This window comes from Beta vulgaris, chromosome 8 (genome assembly GCF_026745355.1).
Source record: "Beta vulgaris subsp. vulgaris cultivar EL10 chromosome 8, EL10.2, whole genome shotgun sequence".
Classification (NCBI taxonomy): Eukaryota; Viridiplantae; Streptophyta; class Magnoliopsida; order Caryophyllales; family Amaranthaceae; genus Beta; species Beta vulgaris.
This window is the reverse complement of record NC_079209.1, coordinates 3852882-3876253: the sequence shown is the minus strand read 5'-3', so window position 1 is coordinate 3876253 and position 23372 is coordinate 3852882. Positions and strand designations below refer to the sequence as shown.

The following is a 23372-nucleotide window of genomic DNA, read 5'->3' as shown; positions in this document are numbered from 1 at the left end:
TTTTTTTAGTTAGTCTTCATTTTTTTTTCAGTTGGTCATCATTTAGTTAATGTTTTTCAGTTAGTTTCTAATTTTTTTTAGTTGGTTTCAAAAAAAATTCAATTGGTTTCAATTTTTTTTTTTCAGTTGGTTTCAATTTTTTTTTCAGTTGGTTTCAAATTTTTTTCAGTTGGTTTCAAATTTTTTTCAGTTGGAGGTAAGTTACCTCTAAATGAGAGTAAGTTACCTCTAAATGAAAATAAGTTACCTCTAGATGAAAGTAACTTACCTCTAGATGAAAGTAATTTACCTCTAAATAAAAAAACCCCTCAAATGTAACTCTTCTGATTTGACATCAAACTCTTCTGAGTTACACTCAACTGTAATCTCATCTTTCCCTTACGAGACGTGCGATTATGCAATGAAAGTGGTAGATCAAGAGGCCTTGGCTTTGAAGAATAAGACGGAAAGGGCAGAGGTTGAGAAGAAGATTCTTAAGTTGCTTAATCACCCTTTCTTGCCTACCTTGCACGCTCACTTTAATGCTTCTCATTTCTCTTGCATTGTTATGGAATATTGCTCTCTGCTGGTGACTCGCATTCACGCCGCCAAAAATCTTGAATTTCAATCAACAATTTACCCTTGAATTCATACAATAATTTTGTGTTCTGGATTTGAGGAGAGAGAAAATGAGGATTGAAAATGAAGGAGAAGATGTTCAGCTCCACCGAAACATCTTGTGTGTGCTTTTAAAAAAAGTTTCAGTTTTGGGCTCAGCCCATCTGACAGTAAGTATTGGTCAGACGGTCTGACCAAATACTTTCACTATATCTTATTACATGGGGTTTGCCGTTTGCACAACATATCCTAAACACACCATGCAAGCTGATCTTATTATTACTACGTAGTTAGATTGAACCATTAAAGAAAACACAAAATATTTAATGCAAATAAAATGATATAGATTCGAAATTTCAAAAGAAATATTGATCACCACAAAATAGCATGACCTACCTTAGCAATGAAAAAGAACACAATTAATATTACTTCATCATACTAGCTACTTATTGAATCCTACTAATATTATAACAATCTAAAATCAAAATTGTATATTTCATACTAAGAACTAACTATTTCATGTATGACTACTATTTCTGAAATTATATATACATGCCAAGCATTGCACCCACATCTTCATCGATCCCAATACATGCATTCGAGTTTCGAATCATGGGGTGGATGGTGTTTTAGGGCTGGGGTTTGAAGGAGTAGGGTTAGCTGGTAGTGCAGGTACAAATGGCCAAGGGGAAGTCATAGGAGGGGTTGGTAGCACAGGTGCATATGGAATCTGTTATAACGGACGTGAGAGAGAAACAAATTATGAATGCAAAAAACGATAAAAACAGACACCAGAATTACGTGGTTCACCAATTTGGCTACATCCACGGCAGAGAGGGAGAGAATATTTTATTATGTGAGGAAAACCAGATTACAGAGAGAAAATAGACTAATTCAGCGTTTAAAACCTAGGTATAAATAACCTATTTATACTTAGCGCTCAAAAACGCGTTTCCGCGTTATCCCCAGATCTCCCAGACCAGCTTGCGCGCCCGACCGGGAGAGATCCGCCCGACCGGGCGAGGCCGAAAACAAAAACTGACATAACTTTCTCGTTTCTCAGCGAAATTGGCCATATGACCTATAGTTGGAAAGCTCTTGGAACAAGCTATCACCTCCACTTTGAATCACCTCAAAATCATTTATAGATTGAAAGATATGTGCATTAAAAGTCAGCCTTATGTCATTCTTTCTTCACGCATTCTACCAAACACCTTCAAGGCACCATTCAAGTCACTATTCTTACAAATCTCCACCTTGACTTGAATCCTCTCACAATAACCAGAAAATCAGATGCATTGATCACAACGCCAGAATCTCCCTACACCAGATTTGTCCCAACAGACAACCAGACCAGATTAGTCCCTAAGGATCCCAGAATTTCCCCCATATGAGTCTCACCCAATCTCGCCAAGATCGCTGACCACTCATGATGAACGACCCGGTCTCACAACCTATGAGACCCATGTTGCGCATTCACCCAAAGCCCAACTTATTACCCGTCGGAAATCAAATCGTCTTCACTGAACCACAAACACACTAGCTCCACCTTAATCAAGACGAGCCAGTACCCTGCCAGTTGCTCCAACTAGAGCCATTAGCACTTACGTCTGAGTACCCAAAACAAATCACCCTTGGCGCAGGGAAACTTCCGTCGAAGTTCTTCTATGCTCACGCCGGAGCGTTCCATTCCGTTCTTACTGGAACGCAGGCAACTCCTCCTGGAGTTCCAATCTAGCTACCTCTCGGTGACTTCTTGAAGAATCACCTCTCAACCCAACACTCCCTGGCAAAGACATGTCGCTCGAGACCCCATAGCTATACGCTGGCACACAAGTATCGATAGAACCGAACCTTATCATACCAATCTGCTGCTGAGAGACCCTTGGTTGTTCTTCTTGATGACCCTTAGTTTCAACCAGTTGCGTAGAAGTTCCCACAAACTCTACCTCATTGTTGACACTCTCATCTTCAACCCAAGTAGTACTCTCAAACCCGATTGTTGAACTCATTCCCTTTGACTCTGACCTCTCAACCTGTGAAGAAGCCCCCATAAGCTCCACCTCACACTCAAGACCATCACTTGTCAACTCAGAATGCAGCTTCAACTCAGATAACGTAGACCCTTGCAACACATACAATGTCTCCCGTTTAACCCCTTTCAAAATCATCTTCGAACCCCTGTAGACATACAACCCTTCACCCTCACCTTTGAAACTGAACCCTTTCTTGTCTAACAGACTAAGTGAAATCAGATTCTTTGTGTCCTGTGGAACATGCCTAACATCATTCAAAGTACAGACTTTGCCATCACATGTCCTAATTCTGATGGACCCTATACCAACTGTCTTACAGACCTCACTGTTGGCCATAGTAACACTTCCATCAACCTGTTTATAGTTCATAAACCATTCCCTGCGCGAACACATATGACAAGACGCTTCAGAATCTAAAACCCACACATCACTGCAATGTGTTTGTTCATTAGCAACTAAAGCAATATCATCATCAAAACTGAAATTTTCTGCTGCAACAGCAGCAGAACCAGACCCAGATTTATTTTTCCTTTTGGGACACTCCCTTTTCCAATGCCCCGTTTCCTTACAGTAATTACAGACATCACTAGATTTAGGACCTCTAGAAGACGGTTTCCTGGATTTTTTTCCCCGAATTCTCCTGTCCATTATTACTGGCTACTAATCCAGCAGCCTGATCGCCTATATACCTGTACCAGATGCCTTATGGCGCAGTTCCCTAGTATGCAGAGATGATCTAACTTCTTCTAGGGACACATAATCTTTACCAACAATGAAAGATTGCACAAAATTTTCATACGATATAGGTAAAGAAACAAGCAGAATTAAAGCGGCATCCTCATCCTCCACCTTCACATCGATATTACGCAATTCTAGTAAAATTGTATTTAATTGATCTAGATGATCTCTAAGAGGCATACCTTCCTGCATTCGCAGACCGAACAGACGTTGCTTCAAAAGCAACTTGTTAGTTAGAGATTTTGTCATATACAAACTCTCTAATTTCAACCACAGACCAGATGCGGTTTCCTCCTCCGCGACTTCAGTGATTATGTCATCTTCCAGACACAACATAATCGTTGAATGAGCCTTCTCCTCCAGAATGGTCATCTCAGCGGTGACTGAATCCGTTGCTTTCTTTGCCAACGGTGCCCACAACCCCTGTTGCTTCAGTAAATCCCGCATCTTGATCTGCCACAGACTAAAACTATTTCTCCCAGTAAATTTATCGATTTTGACATTCACCCCAGACATCTTTCTCACACAGATCGATCACCAGAGCTCTTGATACCAGTTTGTTATAACGGACGTGAGAGAGAAACAAATTATGAATGCAAAAAACAATAAAAACAGACACCAGAATTACGTGGTTCACCAATTTGGCTACATCCACGGCAGAGAGGGAGAGAATATTTTATTATGTGAGAAAAACCAGATTACAGAGAGAAAATAGACTAATTCAGCGTTTAAAACCTAGGTATAAATAACCTATTTATACTTAGCGCTCAAAAACGCATTTCCGCGTTATTCGCCGACCCGCCCGGGCGGCCCGGACGAAATCCGCCCTACCGGGCGGTCCCCAGATCTCCCAGACCAGCTTGCGCGCCCGACCGGGCGAGGGCGAAAACAGTTTCGTCAGTTCTTCGTAAAACTGACATAACTTTCTCGTTTCTCAGCGAAATTGGGCATATGACCTATCGTTGGAAAGCTCTTGGAACAAGCTATCACCTCCACTTTGATACACCTCAAAATCATTTATAGATTGAAAGATATGTGCATTCAAAGTCATCCTATGTCATTCCTTCTTCCCGCATTCTACCAAACACCTTCAAGGCACCATTCAAGTCAATATTCTTACAGAACCCTAGGGAAGTTCATTGCTGGAGGTGTTGGTGAAGGATCAGTTTCCGAATCCGGTGGGAAAAACGGATCATTCGGCGGGTTTGGGATGTAGGGCACAATCGGGTTAAGGAGGTTCTTCAAAATTGAGGGAATAAACGGATTGTCATAGAACCCTAGAGCGTCTTGTGGGTTCACATTTTGTGGCATAGCATCAAGTTGTCTTATGGATCTAGCATTAGAAACTGATGCTAGCAAAAGAAAAAGAGTAGCACAAAGAAATATGGTTTACTTCATCATATTAAGATTTATGCGTGCAAGTGCAAGTGCAAGTGCAAGTGCAAGTGTAAGTGTAAGTGTGGGAAGCTTAGAAACAAATGCATGGATTTGGGTGGCATTTATAGCTAACATATAGAGGTGTTGTTTATCTTTTAGCATGATGAACATGGTTTTATCTATTAGTATGATATAGATGTATCTTCTTTTTTTATCATTGTTATTTAATCTTTTTGGAGTATCATGCATCTTCTGATAGGTTTGTTAATTATCTTGATGTACATATAACCTATGCGGCTATGTACTACGTATTACTAATGTTATTTTATCCTTTAACTAGATAATAAATTCTTAGCTATCCTCTCCAAACATGGTCACAAACAAGGGTGACAATGATGCGAGTCGAGTTCGAGTTTGAGCTAGCTCGACTCGACTAGTTAGCATATCGAGTTGAGTTTGAGATGAGTCGAGTTTTAACCGAGTCGAGCTTTGACCTAGTAGATTTCGGGTAGCTAGCTTGCAAGTGTCTCATGTTACAAGCAACAATAAGGTAGAAAAATGTTGAATTTAGGTATTTTGCTATTGATAATTAGGTATTCGAGCTTCTCACGAGTTCTCGAGTCGAGTATCGAGTTGCTCAACTCGACTCACCAACATCTCGAGTCGAGCTTTGACCGAGTCGATCTCGAGTAGCTCGCGAGTTGTCTCATCTCATTGCCACCCTAGTCATAAATTACTCCTAATCCGATCTTTTAGAAAATCGTATCATATTTAAGGTTTAAGGTTTAAGATTACTATATATCTTAAGATATGATGGTATGCTAACAGTGGTGGATGTATATACATGGATGATGGATGTTGGGTCACTTGACCCACTTGAGGAAAATAATATGAGAAAAAACCTAATTTTTATTGTATAAATGTAGATAAAAGTGTTAATTAGTAGTTAAAGAGACCCCACTCGATACTAGAAAAACGATCACATACTACATTACTATTAGTATTTCGGGTGATTATAATTAGTGATCCCGTTGCATATAATTTCTAGATGTATCATTGTATGGTAAGCCTACTACACCAGCTAAAATGCTATTATAAAAGAAATTAGTACTCCTCTAGATAATCCATTTCTTACTTTTATTTCTACAGTTTTTTGTTTAATATCTAATTTACTTAGTAAAGCTCATTTGTCCTATATTTCATAATTCATATTTAATTTGATTTATCTTTACTATTACTGCTATATATCCTGTATGTTAGTATTTGAACTAACATGTGAATAAAATGTGGTATTGTGATTTGTATTGAGGCCGTAGCCATGAGCCGGTGGCTTCCATGGAGTCTGTGGGAAGTGGGAAAGTAACAAGGATGGAACATTTATCATTTCGTTAGATCAGAGTACTAGCTTGTGTAATTTCAATATGCAAATAATGGAAATTTTACGATATGTTGACGCTATATGTGCATGATGATGCATTATCTTGGAATAAATAAGTTAGATAAGTTCATATCTTACTAACAGGCACAGCTATGTAAAAGTAGTGTTGTAGGAAACTATGCAAAAACTAGTAAATTTTGAGATTTCTGTGGTTTTGAGTTCCCATGTTTGGGAATTTCGTATTGATTAAGTTAGACTTATTATCTCTAAATACACACTTACAGATTAATATGTCTAGGTAAACACTTTTAGAGTTCTAGATAGATAGATTAAGGAAATACTCCTAAATCTATCCGAACATAGACATATATCTTATGATTGCCGAATGCCGAGCATCATTACGAGTACAAAAGATGAGTATTGAGTAAGAAAGTGAAACACATCAAATGACATACTGGTAAACAACCCCATCTTATAATTATTGACTCGTATATATCCAATCCAGGCAAACTCACTCCTAAAGAAAAACATAGTCAAAACTTATTGTGCTAAATTAACAATTATACAGAATGCTCTCTTTTTTTTCCTTTTTTTCTTTTATTTTCCTTTTAAGGTAAAAATAATAAAACAGTGTACAAATCTTAAATACACGAAACTTCAGCAAATCTACAGTTCCACTGAAACAACACAAAGCCAACAGACCAAAAGATGGAAGGGGGAGGAGAGGATGAGCAAGAGATAACCAGAACTACTGAAAATGTGACCCTAATCTAACTGCTGCTTACTTTTAGTCCTTTTCATCTTTGCCTTAAACCGCGATTTGACGAGTAAGGTTTGCACTGTGTTTACGAAATTTCCAATTGCCATCACGACAAGAAGAGCTCCACAAAAAACAACCTGCCAAAGGAACTTGTCATTATACTTTGTTGATGGCATCAAATAAACCGCAGATGTATTAAGATAATTCCAAATTCTTCAAACAACCCCTTTCTCTTTCAGGAATAATGAGTGCATAACAGAGAAGGATAGATAAGGTAGATCACCTGCCATTCAGAAACAACTCCGAAAATTGCTATTCGAAGCAACAGTAATCCAACATATGCCTCGAAACCCTGAAAATATTTGGAGAGTACATATGATCAATAAATCTAGGCTTCAACTGAGTTCACATTTGGCAATTTTATAGCTCTCATCATTAACAAGCATACATCAACATTAATTATATCGAGCCCAACTCGCCAAGGAGGGGGGAAACCGGGAATAAGAAAGGAAACAGTAAAATCCCTTTTGGTCTGTCAAGAGTGAGGTGCAAGTGCAACAACACAAAAAAAACACCGACTCCCAGGTAGGATCAAGCTTCCATTATTTCCTTACATCAGCTTCATGATGAAATAAAATATGTTGGTTGTTATTCCCCAAACTTCCCAGAGAAACCCTGACCTTCAGTTGCAAATACCAATTTCCTTAACGTACAAAGCTCACACATAAGGTCAGTTTTCCCACATCAAGTCTTTCCACCAATTTCGGCTTGATATGGGTAAGGTTGGGACTAATTGCCGAAGTAGCTACATCGACAAAACTAAGATAGTTTTTCCACCACTGACAAATAATGATTTCTGCATCACCCTCTACATTACTTCCACTCCTCAGTTTAGCACAAGGATCATGGAAGACTAAAAATTTCCTGCTATAAAGCCACCTCCTAGACAGCAAGATCGGTAGAATCTACACCAGGGGCGAAATTCTTCAAGTTAGTCAGGCAGAAGATAGCCAGACGTGATATTAAGATATTAGTATCCTAGCACCGATCTCCTCCTTATCAACAGCAGTGCCTGACCTCCACAACCTTCATTAATCAAATCATTGATGATGTCACGCAAATCATTGTGCTTGAAGTCAGGGTTATTGTGCTTCTCTCCAGCAGGAGTCTAGGCTGTTCTCCTTACTCTCTAGGCTGGTGTTACGAAAAAGGTACATAGCGGTGAACTGGTTGGTGATGGCAGGGCAAAGATACAGCTGCGCAGGGGTTGGGCTGGAGAAGTGGAATAAGGGTGAAAGTATGTCACTAGTTCATTCAACCAAGAACTAGTATTGCGCATTGGTCAAAACGCGAAAAACCTCCAAAATTAGATACTTTGGTAGAAGCTAAATATGGACACCTAGATCAAACAACACATCATTTGCTAGAAACGTTCATTCTAGTCATCCTCCCCTCTCAATGCGCTATCTCTTTCCTACACAATTGCCAGTCCCCACCCTCACCCAATATTCATTTAAATTCAAGTCTGAGCATTTAACCACTTCAGAACTCTAAAACTCTAAGCACTGTAACATGCAAATGAGATCATAAATTTATATTCTTCATATTATATACAATGTGCAACAATCTAAAATCTTGCTAAAGCAGTAATACATAATCCCACCTACCTGCAAAATGAAAAGTATAGGGCATAGCAGCCAAAGCTGGCCACGCTCTCCAGCTGTTTCTCCCCACACAACATCCATTCTATTCGCCTGAAATATGTCAGATGTTAATAGTGTAAGAGCCCTATAACATAGAACATGAAGCAGAAGAATTAAGAGGGAGAGGGGTTCTCTCCTTTCTCTTTTTCTAACTTTTTATTTTTGGGATACTTTACAACAGAGCATGTTAAAAAATAAAGAAATATACAGGCAACGCGACAACCATAAACTATAAAACCTAAATTTATAAGTCAACAATTTGTATCACCCAATTAATGGAACAGAAAATTCCTTTTTAACGCACTTTGATCCTTTATTATCATCCAACTAATCAAAGGTATTCTCTCTCCTCAGTTGCACATCAAGACACTCCTTGGTGGGGGCTGACTCCTACAGTAAAATTTTCTATTAAAATAGCTACATAGTTAGCACATGATACAGATATTTTCTTCCAACATAAATGGCCAAGCATCAAATCTTGAAAATGGGATCCCCCAAAGCTATAAACTGTGGCAAGTTTCTAAAATGGCCTTCCAACAAGAGATAATCTAAGAACCCGACAGATTGAATTCCTTGTAAATGCTGCTTCTGTAATTCCCATGTTGAAACCCTCAACCATCTCTTCTTTAAGTCCTACCCTGGCCTTCCAGAGTGAAGACTTCATTACTCAGCTTATACTCTTTATATTGACCCACAATACTTTACATGCAAATCAACACTCTCTTCATGCTACTTTTAAACATCTTGAGAAATTTATATTCCTTCTACAGCGTATTTAAAAAAAGTGAAATGCCAATTAACTTCCAAACTGAAATTCCTTTACTGAATGGATCCTTAGAAAAACTATTGACAGCAATGAAGGCACAAAGAAATTCCCTATATCCTACTAAGCCCTACAGATCCCCCACACACTGTTCACGTCGCTGGCATCTTCCTCCTCTGGTCAGAATCAAACTAAATGTTGATGGGGGTTTACCACAAGCTCTTCTGCAGGTTCCACTTTCAGTCTTGTGGTTTTATTAGAGAAGGTGAGTGTTAGCAAGGACAACGATATCTGGCTAAAAAGGGTGGGGTCCAGAAGATTCCTCTCTCCCAGCAAGAGAGACGAGATCACCACTTCTCTCATTAATCGACTTTCTAGAACATATTTCATTGCCTTAGATGTCAATCATAGAGTTACAAATTTCCAACAAAAGAATCTCTATGCATGCAGGAGCTATCCTCTACAAGAGGCAAACATTAAAAAGTCAAAAGCTTTGAAGACGAATATTGCCTCTCCTTTTATTACAGAGGCTATTTGCCTTATTAATGGCATTCTTATGGCAAAAGATATGAATATTCAAAATCTCATTATTGAGGGTGACAAGGTATTTTCCAAACCCCTTGGTCTATTGTTCAGACTCTCATCTCATCATTTGATAATATTAGATTTACCCATGTTTTCCGTGAAACAAACCATGCTACTGTTCGACTCTAAAAAAATTGGTCACTCCATTCAAGGATCAGCAGTAGATGTCTGTCTCAACTATGATAAATATTTTCAAAAAAATCTACATTTTGATAGTTTAAAATTTCCCCTTGTAAGAAGGGTTTCCTAATCTTTTCCTTGCACCTTATAGAAAATAAAATAAAATTCCTCCAGGTGTAAATTGAGGTATCAAAAACTCAATGGATGCAAATTCACAAATCAAGTGAAGTTCACGGGTGCACTCACGTAACATATTTTTAGAAATATCAGAGGATATCAGTTACACCAGGTATACTAATATGGGTGCATCCTCTTCACCTAAACTTATTTGAACCAAACTTATTAGACCTAATAGGACCTAATTCCACTTTATGTTTACACCTGATTGGACATAATGACCCCTGATCAGACCTCAAACTTAGTTTCTCAAGTGTGAAGAAATACACCCTACATCAACCATCATACAATGTTCATTAAGTCGTCATACATATTGATACTAGTCAAATTGATCTTTTAGCCTTAAATTATAGTCGCATACTCGCATCATTAAAGTACTCATTTCTGCACATACAGCAACATAAAGTGTTAAAGCATATTCAAGTGTAATCGATAAAAATAGTGGTATATTTTGAAGTCGAAGTTATCCAATTCGTCAACTCAAGCTGTGACAGCCACGATGCACAACATATAATCCCCAAGATGTTCCTTCTACAACCTCGCCACTGCAATTAATTTTTTTCACACTACTCTTTAAGTCTTTACTCAGAACAAAAGTGCAGGTCGAGAATACAAAAGCAGTCTGATATTGAGCACAGACGCACGCCTCAACAGTCCATCAGAATCATTGAATGAACTCCAAGTTGCATGCAAAGATTGTACCCACTAACCCTTATATTGGTCACTTCATTTGATGTAATTGCAATGAACCCACCAACCACAAACACGAAATTTAGTCATTTATCATAATTACTATTCAAATTGATAGCCTATTGTTTAATCTTTATTAGATGGCATGTTAGCTAGATCTTCTTTGAATTAATCACCTTATGTAATTGTAATTTAAGAATTATAAAAGGCTGCACACCTGTTATTGCAGCCTGTTCCTAGGTATCCATGGAGCCAAGTTAAAATCGACAAGGCAGCCAAAAAAGGTCCATTAGATGTCCAAGTCTCATGCCACTTACGAATTTGTAAACATGTAACTCCTCATATCCAAGCTGATAGCTCAAACATGTTAAGCTGGCAGCTTTGTATTAGACTAAATTCAAGGGGTATAGCCGTATAGTATCAAAATATAAAGCGCGCACCTTTCCAAGTGCAATGCGAGTGTATAGCCTTTGCCGTTGATATCGGTTTTGCAATAACATCGCGACTCCTTGCATCATGGCCCATTGTAGGAAAAGTTCTACCCCTCTCTGCATGACATTGAACATGAGTTACAGTACAAACACAAACCAAACCTAAATGATAAACCAAGGATAGCTGATAATGCTAATCCCTCAAAACATATAAGATCATTATTCTCTATAACTTTATGATGAGAAGACATCTATTAGTACTAGGCATATTGTGGTCCTTTCACATGTGACATTTATCCTTTTAGATTATTAAATCATCCCTTACTCTTTGCTAAAAAATCTCCCCATCATGGCCGCTATTTCTTATAGCTTCTCTTCCTCAAAAATCCCAGTAAGCAACAGCTCAGAATTTTAGGTAAGATTTGTGTCCAGATCCAGTAGAAGAAAAGGCTGGAACATAAGCAAAGATAGAGAGACTGGAAGTGAAGCTATGGCAAAGTTGGCTTCCCATATTTACATAGACTAACCAAGTTCAAAGTTCCAGTGAGTATGCCTCTCCTTCTCTGACGTTTGGTCTCATATTGGCCCAGAAAATCGTCCCAGAAAAGTATCCTCCCCCTTCCTTACCAGGACACAAGCAAATTTCTTTACTATAATCAGAAAAAAGGAAAATCATAGGAGGAGAAGTTACCAAGAAGATCTAAAGAATTTTAGATGATATTAGATCTAGAAAACCACCCATCAAGTCATCTTCTTTTCTCTTTTTTCTTTATAATTATATAGAGTGTATGTCAAGAATATGACTAAACAATTTCATATGAAATTAAATCTAAACATCCACCCATCAAGTCATCCTCCCTCCTTTCTTACCAGGACACAAGCAGATTTCTTTACTATAATCAGAAAAGAGGAAAATCATAGGAAGAAAAGTTACCAAGAAGAACTAAAGAATTTCAGATGAAATTAGATCTAGAAATCCACCCATCAAGTCATCTTCTTTTCTCTTTTTTCTTTAAATTATACATTGTGTATGTCAAGAATATGCCTAAACAATTTCAGATGAAATTAAATCTAAAAATCCACCCATCAAGTCATTTCTTTTCTCTTTTTCCTTTATAATCATATATAGTGTATGTCAAGAATATGCCTCCAATAGACCTCAACAGTGAAGAAAAGCAGGAATATGCAGCTATATATATCCATTACTGCAGCAGATCAAATTGTCGTGGAACAAATCAGGTACGAGTTCTACCACTTCAGGCTATAGCTCAACTATGGACCCTACAGTCTATAACTCTATACCATGATGCATTCTAATAAGACTGACCTGCTTCTGTGCACAATCAGGTTGGCCTTTTATTTCCCAAGTAAGACTCACCAGGGCCATCACCATTGCACAGTAATGATGATATATCCACCTGAGAAGTTTAAGCACGATCATCAAATTCATGCCACTGCCTAAGATAGAACTTTGGGAGCCTAAAAGGATACAAAAGGAGCAAATAAAGGAGAAGGGAAACTAAATATGAAACACGATATGAACAAGGTAAGACAAACAAAGAAAAAAGGCTTCCAGTGGGGCAGCAACAGCAAATCACAGTAAAAGAACTATAAATGTAAGTCTCTATGGTGCTAATATGAGCTATGGAAGCTCTTGAAGATCCCCTTTCAGACGTATAAAATCGAGGCATTAGCTGACCTCCCCAGCATCGAGCTTACTTACAGTTCCTTTCAGGGACTTCGTTCAAATTACATGTTTCCATATGTTCTTCCATAGTATATATTGACTTTTGTCTAGAAAATCATTTAAAGAGCTCTTCAGATTTCACAACAGCATTATGACTTTAGTGCTTCTAGGAATCTAGGTTTTTTAAGAGTTGTTATATTTCATGAATTGAACTCCTGCAGTCATTGGTAGAAGAGGTTTACATATACATTAAAAATTAGATCCCCAAATCATGTTCAATAATTAACTATAATCAGCTCAGTTGCATTCACTGTTCATATTGATCTCTAGGCCTTAAGTTCTTGTTCTGAAAAATTCAGATGTCAATGGCCTTTAGGCAATCAATCTTCTCTCAATGGGTTTACTAATCATATAGAGGGAAAAAACAAATAAAAGGAGGGCAGAGTCCAGTCAACATATCACAATCACGTCACAAGACCTGGACCTATCTACACTACTGTCCACTTAATTGTCTTAGAGACAATCATGCAAAAGTCAAAACAACAAAAAAAAGGGGATGACTATGAGAATCAAGTTGGAAAGAAATAAAAATTTCACCAAACCAATGCTTGCGGATGCCACACTACCTAAAACTACCCTTTCACCTAGGCTCTTCAAAAGACTAAAAGAAAAAAGTTATTATTATAGATCCTCAAATAAATATACATAATAAGGTCAGGCAACAATCATATGATCACATCCACCTCTTTGATTACCACACTCCAACATATTCATAATTATTTCCCGCTTAGCAATAGCACTTCTAAGGATTTGCATTGATTGTCTTTTCCTCTTGTTTCTCTCCATCCTGTTAAATGATTTCCAATTCAAAGATGTTTAAGGCAACCCTGCCACCAGAATTATAAAAAAAGAAAAGAAACCAAGAAGGAACAGATTAAATTTGCTGAGGAATGAGTCTAGCAAGATGAAACAGGAGAGTACTACTAGAGCAAAATTTCTCGCAGGAATTGTCAGACCTCAGAAGAAAATTGGCAAAACCTTGGAGCTTTGGACAAGTTTCAATCAAAATCACTATTGGGATGGAGTTTGCTGCCCAATTCTAATCTAAGTGGCATTTCGACCACTCAATACACCAGCTGAGTAGTGGTCACAAACAACAGTCACCAGACAGGTGGTGACACGTAGCAGCTACAGTGAGGCCCTCTGCCTACTAGGGAGGGGGTGGACAGTGTTGGTGACAGTTAAACATTATCATTTGATAAGTTGATGAGTTATTAAAGTTTACACATTGAATATCATTGTTTGGTCCATCTATTTTCACAAACAGCCAGCCACCATACACATAGTATGTTTAAATGGTACAATAGAATACGCATACACAAAAGCGCACATATATGCACGTGTACGTATATATTGTATATTGAGAGAGAGAGGGAATAAAGGGATGACATATAGACAACAGATCACATACATTAAGGGGATACCAAACTATTGTTTTTATTAGAAAAGGAACAGAAATTTGTTAGAAACGAAGACGGGGTGACTTAAAGGGTATGCGTACATGAATCCAATGATTGCTAGATCAGAAAATGTAAGTGGTCATACATATGTGTTTACCAAGCTACAGTGCAACTAAAATACATTTTAAGCTTGTAAGAAGTTCATCCAATTCCCACTATACAAGGCCATTAGAGTAGTTACTGATCGCTTATAGCAGATCCCCATAAGTCATATTGACTATTAGAGCACTGTAAACTGATACATGGAAGCTCCAACTACTCAAAAATTAACTATGCATGACATGCTCATTAAAGACCTCAAAGGGGAGGCAAACAAGCATTTCAAGGAAATGACTGACTAAAAAAGCTCTAGATACTCAAATTCCTATATTACAAAACTGTAAAGCAAAGCATTGTTCAATATACTGTAGACTCAATGCACAATCCATATGATTGAGTATAAAGTAGAAGGCTACCACAAGAATATAAAATAAAATACCACACAACAAAATTACAGCAGAAAATAAATCCATTACCATGAACGAATATCACTCCCATTTACTCTCAAGATGTTCTCTCTTAAAGCCAAACCTGTATATAGGAATAAAAGCCAAGCCTGACAAAGTACAGAAACAGCTGTAAATAACGTAAACTAACAGTGAAACAAAATGACATTATGCAGCCAAATGTAGCCTGTACCTGATACAATTGAACTGGAAAAGCAGGCATGCAGCCATCCCACATCCAGTGTCTAAGAATGAGTAGTAATGTTGGAAAAAGAAGAAACAATTTGGCAGTTATATCCTGCTCAAAAAAAAATAGCACAATAGTTATTCAACTGCAAAACGCCCAAAGATCTAGAGGGAGTGCCTAAAGAAAGAAGATGAAAAGCAGACAAAAAGCAAATTGATGGAGGTACTGCTATGAACTGATAATATGGAGAAGGATAATTTAGGTATTATCTTAATTAGTAGCTTGGGGAATAAGCTAGGTAGTTGTGTTAAAGAAATTACACTATATATAGGGATAATTAGAGAGAAAAACATGTTGATTATTGATAAGAAAATTGGGTGAGCTTTTAAGAGTTCCATTAGGAGAAAATCAAGCCTCTCGAAAGCTTGAATATAATTTACTTTTCTTGTAATTTCAGTTTATCAATCAAATACACATCTTCTTCCTCAATTTGTCTTTGATGGTGTCTGAACAATGTTGATTCATAACAAATGGTAACAGAGCCCAACCTCGGAGTGGTGGCCCACGAAGTGGTGGCCTAGAACCAGCCAGCCGTGACCAACGAGGACATTTGTTATGAATCAACATAGCTTAGACACCATTAAAGGCATAAATTGAGGAAGAAAATGTGTATTTGATTGATAAGCTGAAATTACAAGAAAAGTAAATGATATTTAAGCTTTCGAGAGGCTTGATTATCTCCCAATTGAACTCTTAAAAGCTCACCCAATTTTCTTATCAATATTCAACATGTTTTTCTCTCTCTAATTATCCCTATATATAGTGTAATTTCCTTAACACAACTACCTAGCTTATTCCCCAAGCTACTAATTAAGATAATACCTAAATTACCCTTCTCCATAATATCAGTTCATCGCAGGTAATTAGCACAAAAATTTGGTCATTCATAAGCAAATTGACGTCCACACATGCAAAGCTCAAAGTTTACTATGATGGAGAAATTACAGCAAAAAGTTAATCAGTTTGTTATCATGGCTTCTTGTTTCAATAAATGACTGGTCAATGAATTCTTTCGAGCTGGTAGCTTAGAAGAAACCTCCTACAATCGTATGAACAAGGTCAAATACATGTGAATCGTGATATTCCTTATTTCGATCAAGGCAGCAAAAACTTCGGAATCTAAGGCCATAGGGTAATATTACAGCATGATGGGTCTGGTTGATTACTAAAAAGAGAAATCTTCCCTCAACTCATCACCAATATCCCTTTGTGATAACAAATATTTCTCATTTGTGCCATTGAGCAAACTCATCACCGATATCCCTTCCTCCGTGCTGATCTTTAACAATCCACTTCAAGCAAATATTCTCATTTGTGCCATTGAGCATCTCTCATTATTGTTTCTCTACCACCCACCATAGAACTGTTCTCACCACGCTATATACTATTTCTCAATATATGCAACAACCTAGTACAGAGAAAAACATTTATACAATAGGTCAAAGTCCCTCCCCTCCCCCTTCCCCCTTCCCCCCACCCCCAAAAAAAAGGTCTAGAATATATGCTCTCTACTTCCCCATAATGATAAGCTCAATTATGAAATTGTTGTACTTATTCTTGACAAAGGAGATACATCATCAAATGAGGTAAAATTGTTGGCTAGTGAGTGTCAAAAACTAGAACAAGGTAATACATGTCCATAGAATTCCCTCGGTTTGAGGGTCAAAGTAGTTAGGACCTACATAAATCATAATGTAGAGTACTCATAAACGCCTAACAGTTTCAAATGCATCATGCAAATATGTCTAGCTACCAAAAAATTCTAATCCATTTTCCGAAAATCAACTTACTTTCAATCTCTCCAAAACCCCAAACAAAAGATATAGCCCCGTTTGGCAAATAAAGTTTGAGTTCGGCTGTTAGAGTTTAGAGTTCATAGTTTTACCTTTTTGTTTAGCAGATTTGACTAACTTTTTATATAAATGTGTTTGGTAAAACTTAGATGATTGCTAAAAGTTGATTAACCTTTATTTGTATCAAATGACATTTGTGGACATATTAACTAATATGTTAGTATTATAATTATGGGCAAAAAAGCCATTCACATATTCGTTCACCTAATCCTCCAAAGAAAAAGCTCCAAAGAGGAGCTTTTTCATTTTCACAGAGTTCACTCAAAACTATCTCTTGAAACTCTCTTTACCAAAAACCCCCATAGAACTTTATAAGTGAAGCAATCACTTCAAATTAGAAAATTTATGGTACTTTTTTGATGGTGAAAGATTAAAGATCACCTAAAAACTCAACCCCCCCCCCCCCCGGTTTTTTTTTCTTTTTCTTCATTGTCCTATTCAATTAAACAAGTTAAAATGTCCCTTTCATCTTGTAAAGCCTTTTGCTTCCCAGCAAGGTCAAAATTTTAGAGTTTCAAACTGCATTTTCACACAAACAAACAATGTGCTCGTTCAACCAATTCAAAATCAATAAATTCACTTTTATTCAAAAAGCTTACTTTGTAACTATTGTACTCCTCTTTGACTTTTAACTGCACATCCTTTCTCATAGCTCGCACATTAATAGGACCAAGAAACTTCTTTAGAAATCGACCTATAAGACATAAAAAGTCATTAATATTCATCACAATAAGCAAAGAAAAGATCCAAAGTGAGAAGAAAATGACACTCACTCTCAACTTCTCCCGGACGAAAAGATGAAGCATCTCCATCGACGAGGATGCATTTTGCTCTATTTAATTCGTCCTCAAGCTGCACCAGTTTGATAAAAGATATAATTGGACCAAAAAGAAAAGTCCAAAATTACCAAATTAACACAACTCTTTAAGGGATTGATGAAAAACCTTCTCAGCAAGCCTCGGATCTATTTGACCATCACATGTGAGAGAACCAATGGAAGAACGAAGATGTACGATAGACTTATCAAGTGAACAAGCACGTTGTTGAAGTTCTTTCTCATCCCTCGATGATTTCGAGATCATTGATGATGCCGCGTCTTGCAAGTCCTTTGCTTGCTCCACCACTATCCGCACTTCTTCCTCAATATTAGTCTCTGATTGGTTTGCTTGATCCCCCATCTGAATCATCACCATCAGGATTTTTCAGTTTAGTAGAATTTAGGAGCTATTTGGTTGCATCAGGTATATGAATCAAGAAGGGGAAACAGAGAGAAGGGAAAGTAAAAGCCTGAAACTCCCTAATCTGTTAAGAAATTAAGTTCCCCTCATTTCCTTTAAATCTATTTACTTCAAAGAAGGGTAACCTGAACTCTTTTACCTCTTATTATATACTTTTTTTATTTTGCAATGAAACATGTATCAACATAAACATATATGCTAGAAAAAAATATTACAACAACCATACATGTCAACAAATAACTTAGTAATCAACTACTATAGAAGTTTGGGCCAAGTTCTGAATCTGATATTTAAACAGCAAATACATATATATGGTGTAATACTTCCTCCGTTTAGAAATAGTTGTACCACTTCTAACTTTCACGCATGCCGATGATGATTTCAGCTCTTAATATCTTGAATTATCAATAAGTAAAAATTATAAAAAGTTTATATTAAAAGAATATACATCGAGACAAAATCTAACAAGACCCCTACATGACTATGTTTTTCCTAAAATATAAATCAAGAAAAACAATCTAAGTGTAAGATGTGAATAGTGCACAAAATAGAAATGGTACAACTATATCTAAACGGAGGAAGTATTCTGTAATGGAATTTGTTTCAAAACATAAATAGAAATATACTTGCAAGGTGGGTCCCCTATGTTTAAAAACCTTAACCTTACTAGTGCATATAATTTTTATAATAATAAGCATACTGTCATTAAAGTCCATTACAAGATATGGAATTAAGACTCGGTCGCTACATTGTGTAACGAATTTTGAACTTGTCATTACATGAATGCCACAATAAAAATCATATCCTCTATGTGTTGCCCGTTACATAGAGATGACTCGCCATGTTACAAATGTACTTTTCCACGTTACGTCCATTCGTTCACAGACTTCGCAATAAAAAGAGAAAGGAAAAGCATACATTGCAACAGAACAAAAATATGCACACACCAACAAGGGAAAAAAGCATGATGTGGGCTTTCAAGTTAGGTAACGTAGATGACTTGTGTCTATTTATATTTATAATGCAATAGGGCCTTCATGTTTTAAGTAATTATTTATTCACCAGATATACAGCCCAACCATAAGATACGTATGGTCTTATTTGAAAAATACTATATAAACTAGAAATTGCAAATTAGAGGCTAAAAATACATTAATGTGAATTTTTTCAAAAAAAAAAAAAAAATATTCCCGAGTTAGATGCAATGTGTTCACAAGCCACTTCCTTGACATCGCGACAATTTCAGAGAATGCTTTCATTAACACAGCAGTCACAAATAATGTTAATACTTGTTAGTTTTGCTTCATCAAAGAAAATACTCATACCCTTATGTAGCAATTCTACTAGTTCAAAATAAACAAATAGATCTCAACTATTATTTATTTCAATAACGATAGAATATACTCAAAAGTCATACCCTTATATAGCATTTTACTAGTTCAATCTATAGAAATAGACATCAACTACTATTTATTATACCAAAAATCCCTATTCAAATAGCTAGAGCTATCATATCACCTAATCAAAACAGAAACTATTAGCTAATACGATCAGCTATCAATTATCGGCTAATCGCCAAATAAGGCCTATAGCTTGCTGGCAAATCTTCTCATGCCTGCTGCTCAATAGTTAGACACTAACTATTAACTGACAAAAGTGTAAAATAGCGCAAAAGGTTGTGACTTTGAAAATTATAACGCGACGCCTTCTAAAACTGCAGCAAAGTTATGTAGAAAAGTAAACAGTTTATCATAAAACCATTAAAGTTATAAACTAGGCACAACAACAACAAAAAAATCCTAAAGTTAATTTCATTCATATTCCAATTCTTTTTCGTTAATTCATCAGAAAAAATTTGGAACCTACATTGCATAATGAGATTAACTCCAATTGCTCTAACTAATTTGAGAATCTTACTAATTAGTTTTGAAATAACTAGATGTAATCAACAAAAAAACAAAAAACAAAAACTGAAACTTCAGTAATAAAATTAAATTAAACCTAAAATTCATAACCTAATTCAAAACTTGATTTAGATTAATAGATTTGAGATTGATTACCTTGAAAAAGAAGGAGGAGAAAATCTAATTCCTTCGATAAAGCCGTTCGTCGGAAAAAGATTAATTGCTTCGGAATTCGCTGCTTCGCCGGTATTTCGCCGGATTCCGGCGATTTTCCGGTGGAAAGAAGGCGAAGAAATCGAGAAGTAACTGTGAGCGTTGGAGCTTGGTGGCCTTTTATGCGGAGGTGCGAAAGTAGATACTAGAAAGAGGAGGAGAGAGAGAGAGAGAGAGAGAGAGAGAGAGAGAAGGGGGAAAAAAACAAAAGAAAGAGTAGTGGTGTAAGTTATTTACACAAAGTGGAGAGTCCAAATCTAAATGAAATTATTTTTCTTTATGTTATGAACTCAACATCCAAAGGACAAAGGTAGAGGAAGATAGATAGTAGAGATTGAAGATGTCAAATATATAATCAAGTTGGCAATGAGATAATTAGATAAAGTCATAAACATTATAGGTGATGGAAATTGATTCATGATGGATGGATATCCAATACTATGAAAGGTTGTTGTGGACACTTTTATATTTATGTTTTTAGAATGATTTTAAGTTTAGATCTAGTGTGTTTTTAAGTCTGTTTTGTAGAGAGTGTGTGGTTCTATCTTGGTGTTAGGATCTTGCTCAAACAAAGAGGCCTCAAGGGGAGATACATCAGGGGTGTAATGATACGAGTCGATTTCGAGTTCGGACTAGCTCGACTAGACTCGTTAATATTTCAAGCCTAGCTCACTCGAGTCGAGTTTTGATCGAGTATATCTCGAGTAGCTTGTAAACGTCTCGGGTTAAAAGCGATTGTAACGTTAAAGTATGTCGAATTTAGGTATTTTGCTATATATAATTGCGCATTCGAGCTTCTCACGAGTTTTCGAGTCGAGTATCGAATTGTTCAACTCGACTTTCCAACATCTTGAGTCGAGCTTTTACCGAGTCGATCTCGAGTAGCTCACGAGCTGTCTCGTCTCATTTATGTAAAAGTCAAAATGGGATATTCTCATTTATTTATGTAAAAGCTAAGTATTCCTATTATATAATAAGTAATGGGCCTAAAGTGGTTTGTCAAAATGGGATATTCTTGCGTTCATTTCATGGAACATTGTAATTAGGATAGATTAAGTTAGCCAGGAATGTTACATGAAATTGGGTGGAATTCTTTGAATAGCATCACAATTTTGAGGCCACACAATTTGCTAATGAGCCTTAAAGAAACTCGTGAAAATCACGGATTGGGCGGGCTGGTCCATAGGCTGAAAAATCTTGACACACACTGGCTTGTTGCCGGTTTTACTGTTCGAGAAGCGGTTTTGTTGGTTTGTGGACCTAGTGGCCTAGACCAGGCTGGCGGGTCGACATGAGATTTTTTTTTCAAAATTATTTAATTACTGGAATCATTCATTATTGTTATATAAAACCTTTAAAATTAATTATATGCTAATGTTAATGAATAATTTCATTATTTTTTTTAATTTATTTAGTTATAATATATAGAATTTGATTAAAATATACAAAATAGGATTGAATAATTACAAGGGCTGGGTTGGTTTCGTTCATGGACCAGGCTGGACCAGTTTCATGTTCCTGATTGGGCGATAGCAGACTTCAATGGACTGGGCTTAAAAAATCTAGTACATGGCCTACCCACCAATGTTACGGTTTGAGTCGGGCAGGATTGGGCTTTCGTGGGCTCGTCCCACACGACCCTCGAGGTGGGCTGGGCTGGATTGGTCTGCACTGTTGGTCATCTCTATAGTAGGGTAAAATCTACAAAGAGATGGTCGTCTTAATATAACTTCTAAAGTATGAGAAAACTAAACAAGACAGATATATAGAACTTAATTCTAAATTAATAAAATAAGAAAATCAAACTAAAGATATTTAGGGTAATGGTTCTCCATGTTCATATATACAATCTATCAAAATATCATCAATAGTTCAATTAATGAGATATCTAGAGCACATGTTAATCCTATAGTCGGGTTTTAACGCTCTCAAATCAAAATATGCAGTACCACTCACATGATCAGATTTTCTAATCGTAGGTAAGCCTCTAAAAGTCTATCTCTCAATTCTAACTCTTATTAGCAAGATTTAATCAAACAATTGATCACGTTGCAAGATTAATTACTGAAACTAGGGATTACTTTTTGTAATGCGTGCTAAGGGGTTACTTTTACTGAAAGTATGGATTATATTTTGTAATTATAAGGGATTACTTCTACAATAATTAGGGGTACTTTTTGTAATTATAAGAGATTACTTTTGTAATTATAAGGGGTTACTTTTACTGAAACTAGAAGTTACTTCTTACGCCATAACCACCACCACCTTCATCATCCTCCTTTTCTCTCTCATCACCTCCACAGTTGATTCTACCTCCATTATCCTCAATCATCGTTTTTCAACTCTTCTACTCCCCTTACTGTACACTCACCTAGCCTTCTCCGACCTTCGCCTCCTCCACCTCCTCCCCATTCCTCATCCTCTCTCTTTCTCCTCGCCTCCTCCGCCTCCTCACCAATCGACACCACCTAACTTCACATGACGACGACGGAGTTATGTCAAGTAGGGTATGCTGGAGCCAAGGACATCACATCTTTAATGGCGGAAGAAGTTGAGGAGAGAGAAAATGGAGAAAGATAATTTTCTCTCTTTGCATTAACTTCCGCCGGAAACTCATCCTCCGGCAAATTTCTGACACCAATCGTCGGCCAATTTATTTCAGAATCCGTGGAGAGCGACTGTGACTGTGGTTGCGGTTGCATCGGTGCCATAGATGGTGTCATTGTTGACGCAAATGACGTTAAAGGTTGAGTTTGCGATGATGATGATGATGATGATGAAGTCGAAGATTTGAGAAAGGAGGAAGGAGGAACGAAGGAGATGGGATGGCTTGTGACGTAGCCGCACGGTTTCCTTTCTGTGTGGCCTGT

At 37.0% G+C, this 23372-nt stretch overlaps 1 protein-coding gene across 1 annotated transcript; it reads right to left on the bottom strand.

Moving 5' to 3' along the window:
* Nucleotides 1-6578: 6578 nt before the first annotated feature.
* On the bottom strand, nt 6579-20798 carry LOC104900708 (uncharacterized). The gene is made up of 11 exons (XM_010688201.3): nt 20446-20798; nt 18092-18325; nt 17921-17999; nt 17747-17841; nt 15241-15345; nt 15078-15157; nt 12683-12773; nt 11365-11472; nt 8554-8640; nt 7170-7238; nt 6579-7023 (listed from the first exon to the last, which is right to left on the bottom strand). The coding sequence occupies exons 2-11, from the start codon at nt 18323-18325 to the stop codon at nt 6892-6894; spliced, it is 1080 nt and encodes a 359-aa protein (XP_010686503.1). The 5' UTR covers nt 20446-20798; the 3' UTR covers nt 6579-6891.
* Nucleotides 20799-23372: the final 2574 nt, after the last annotated feature.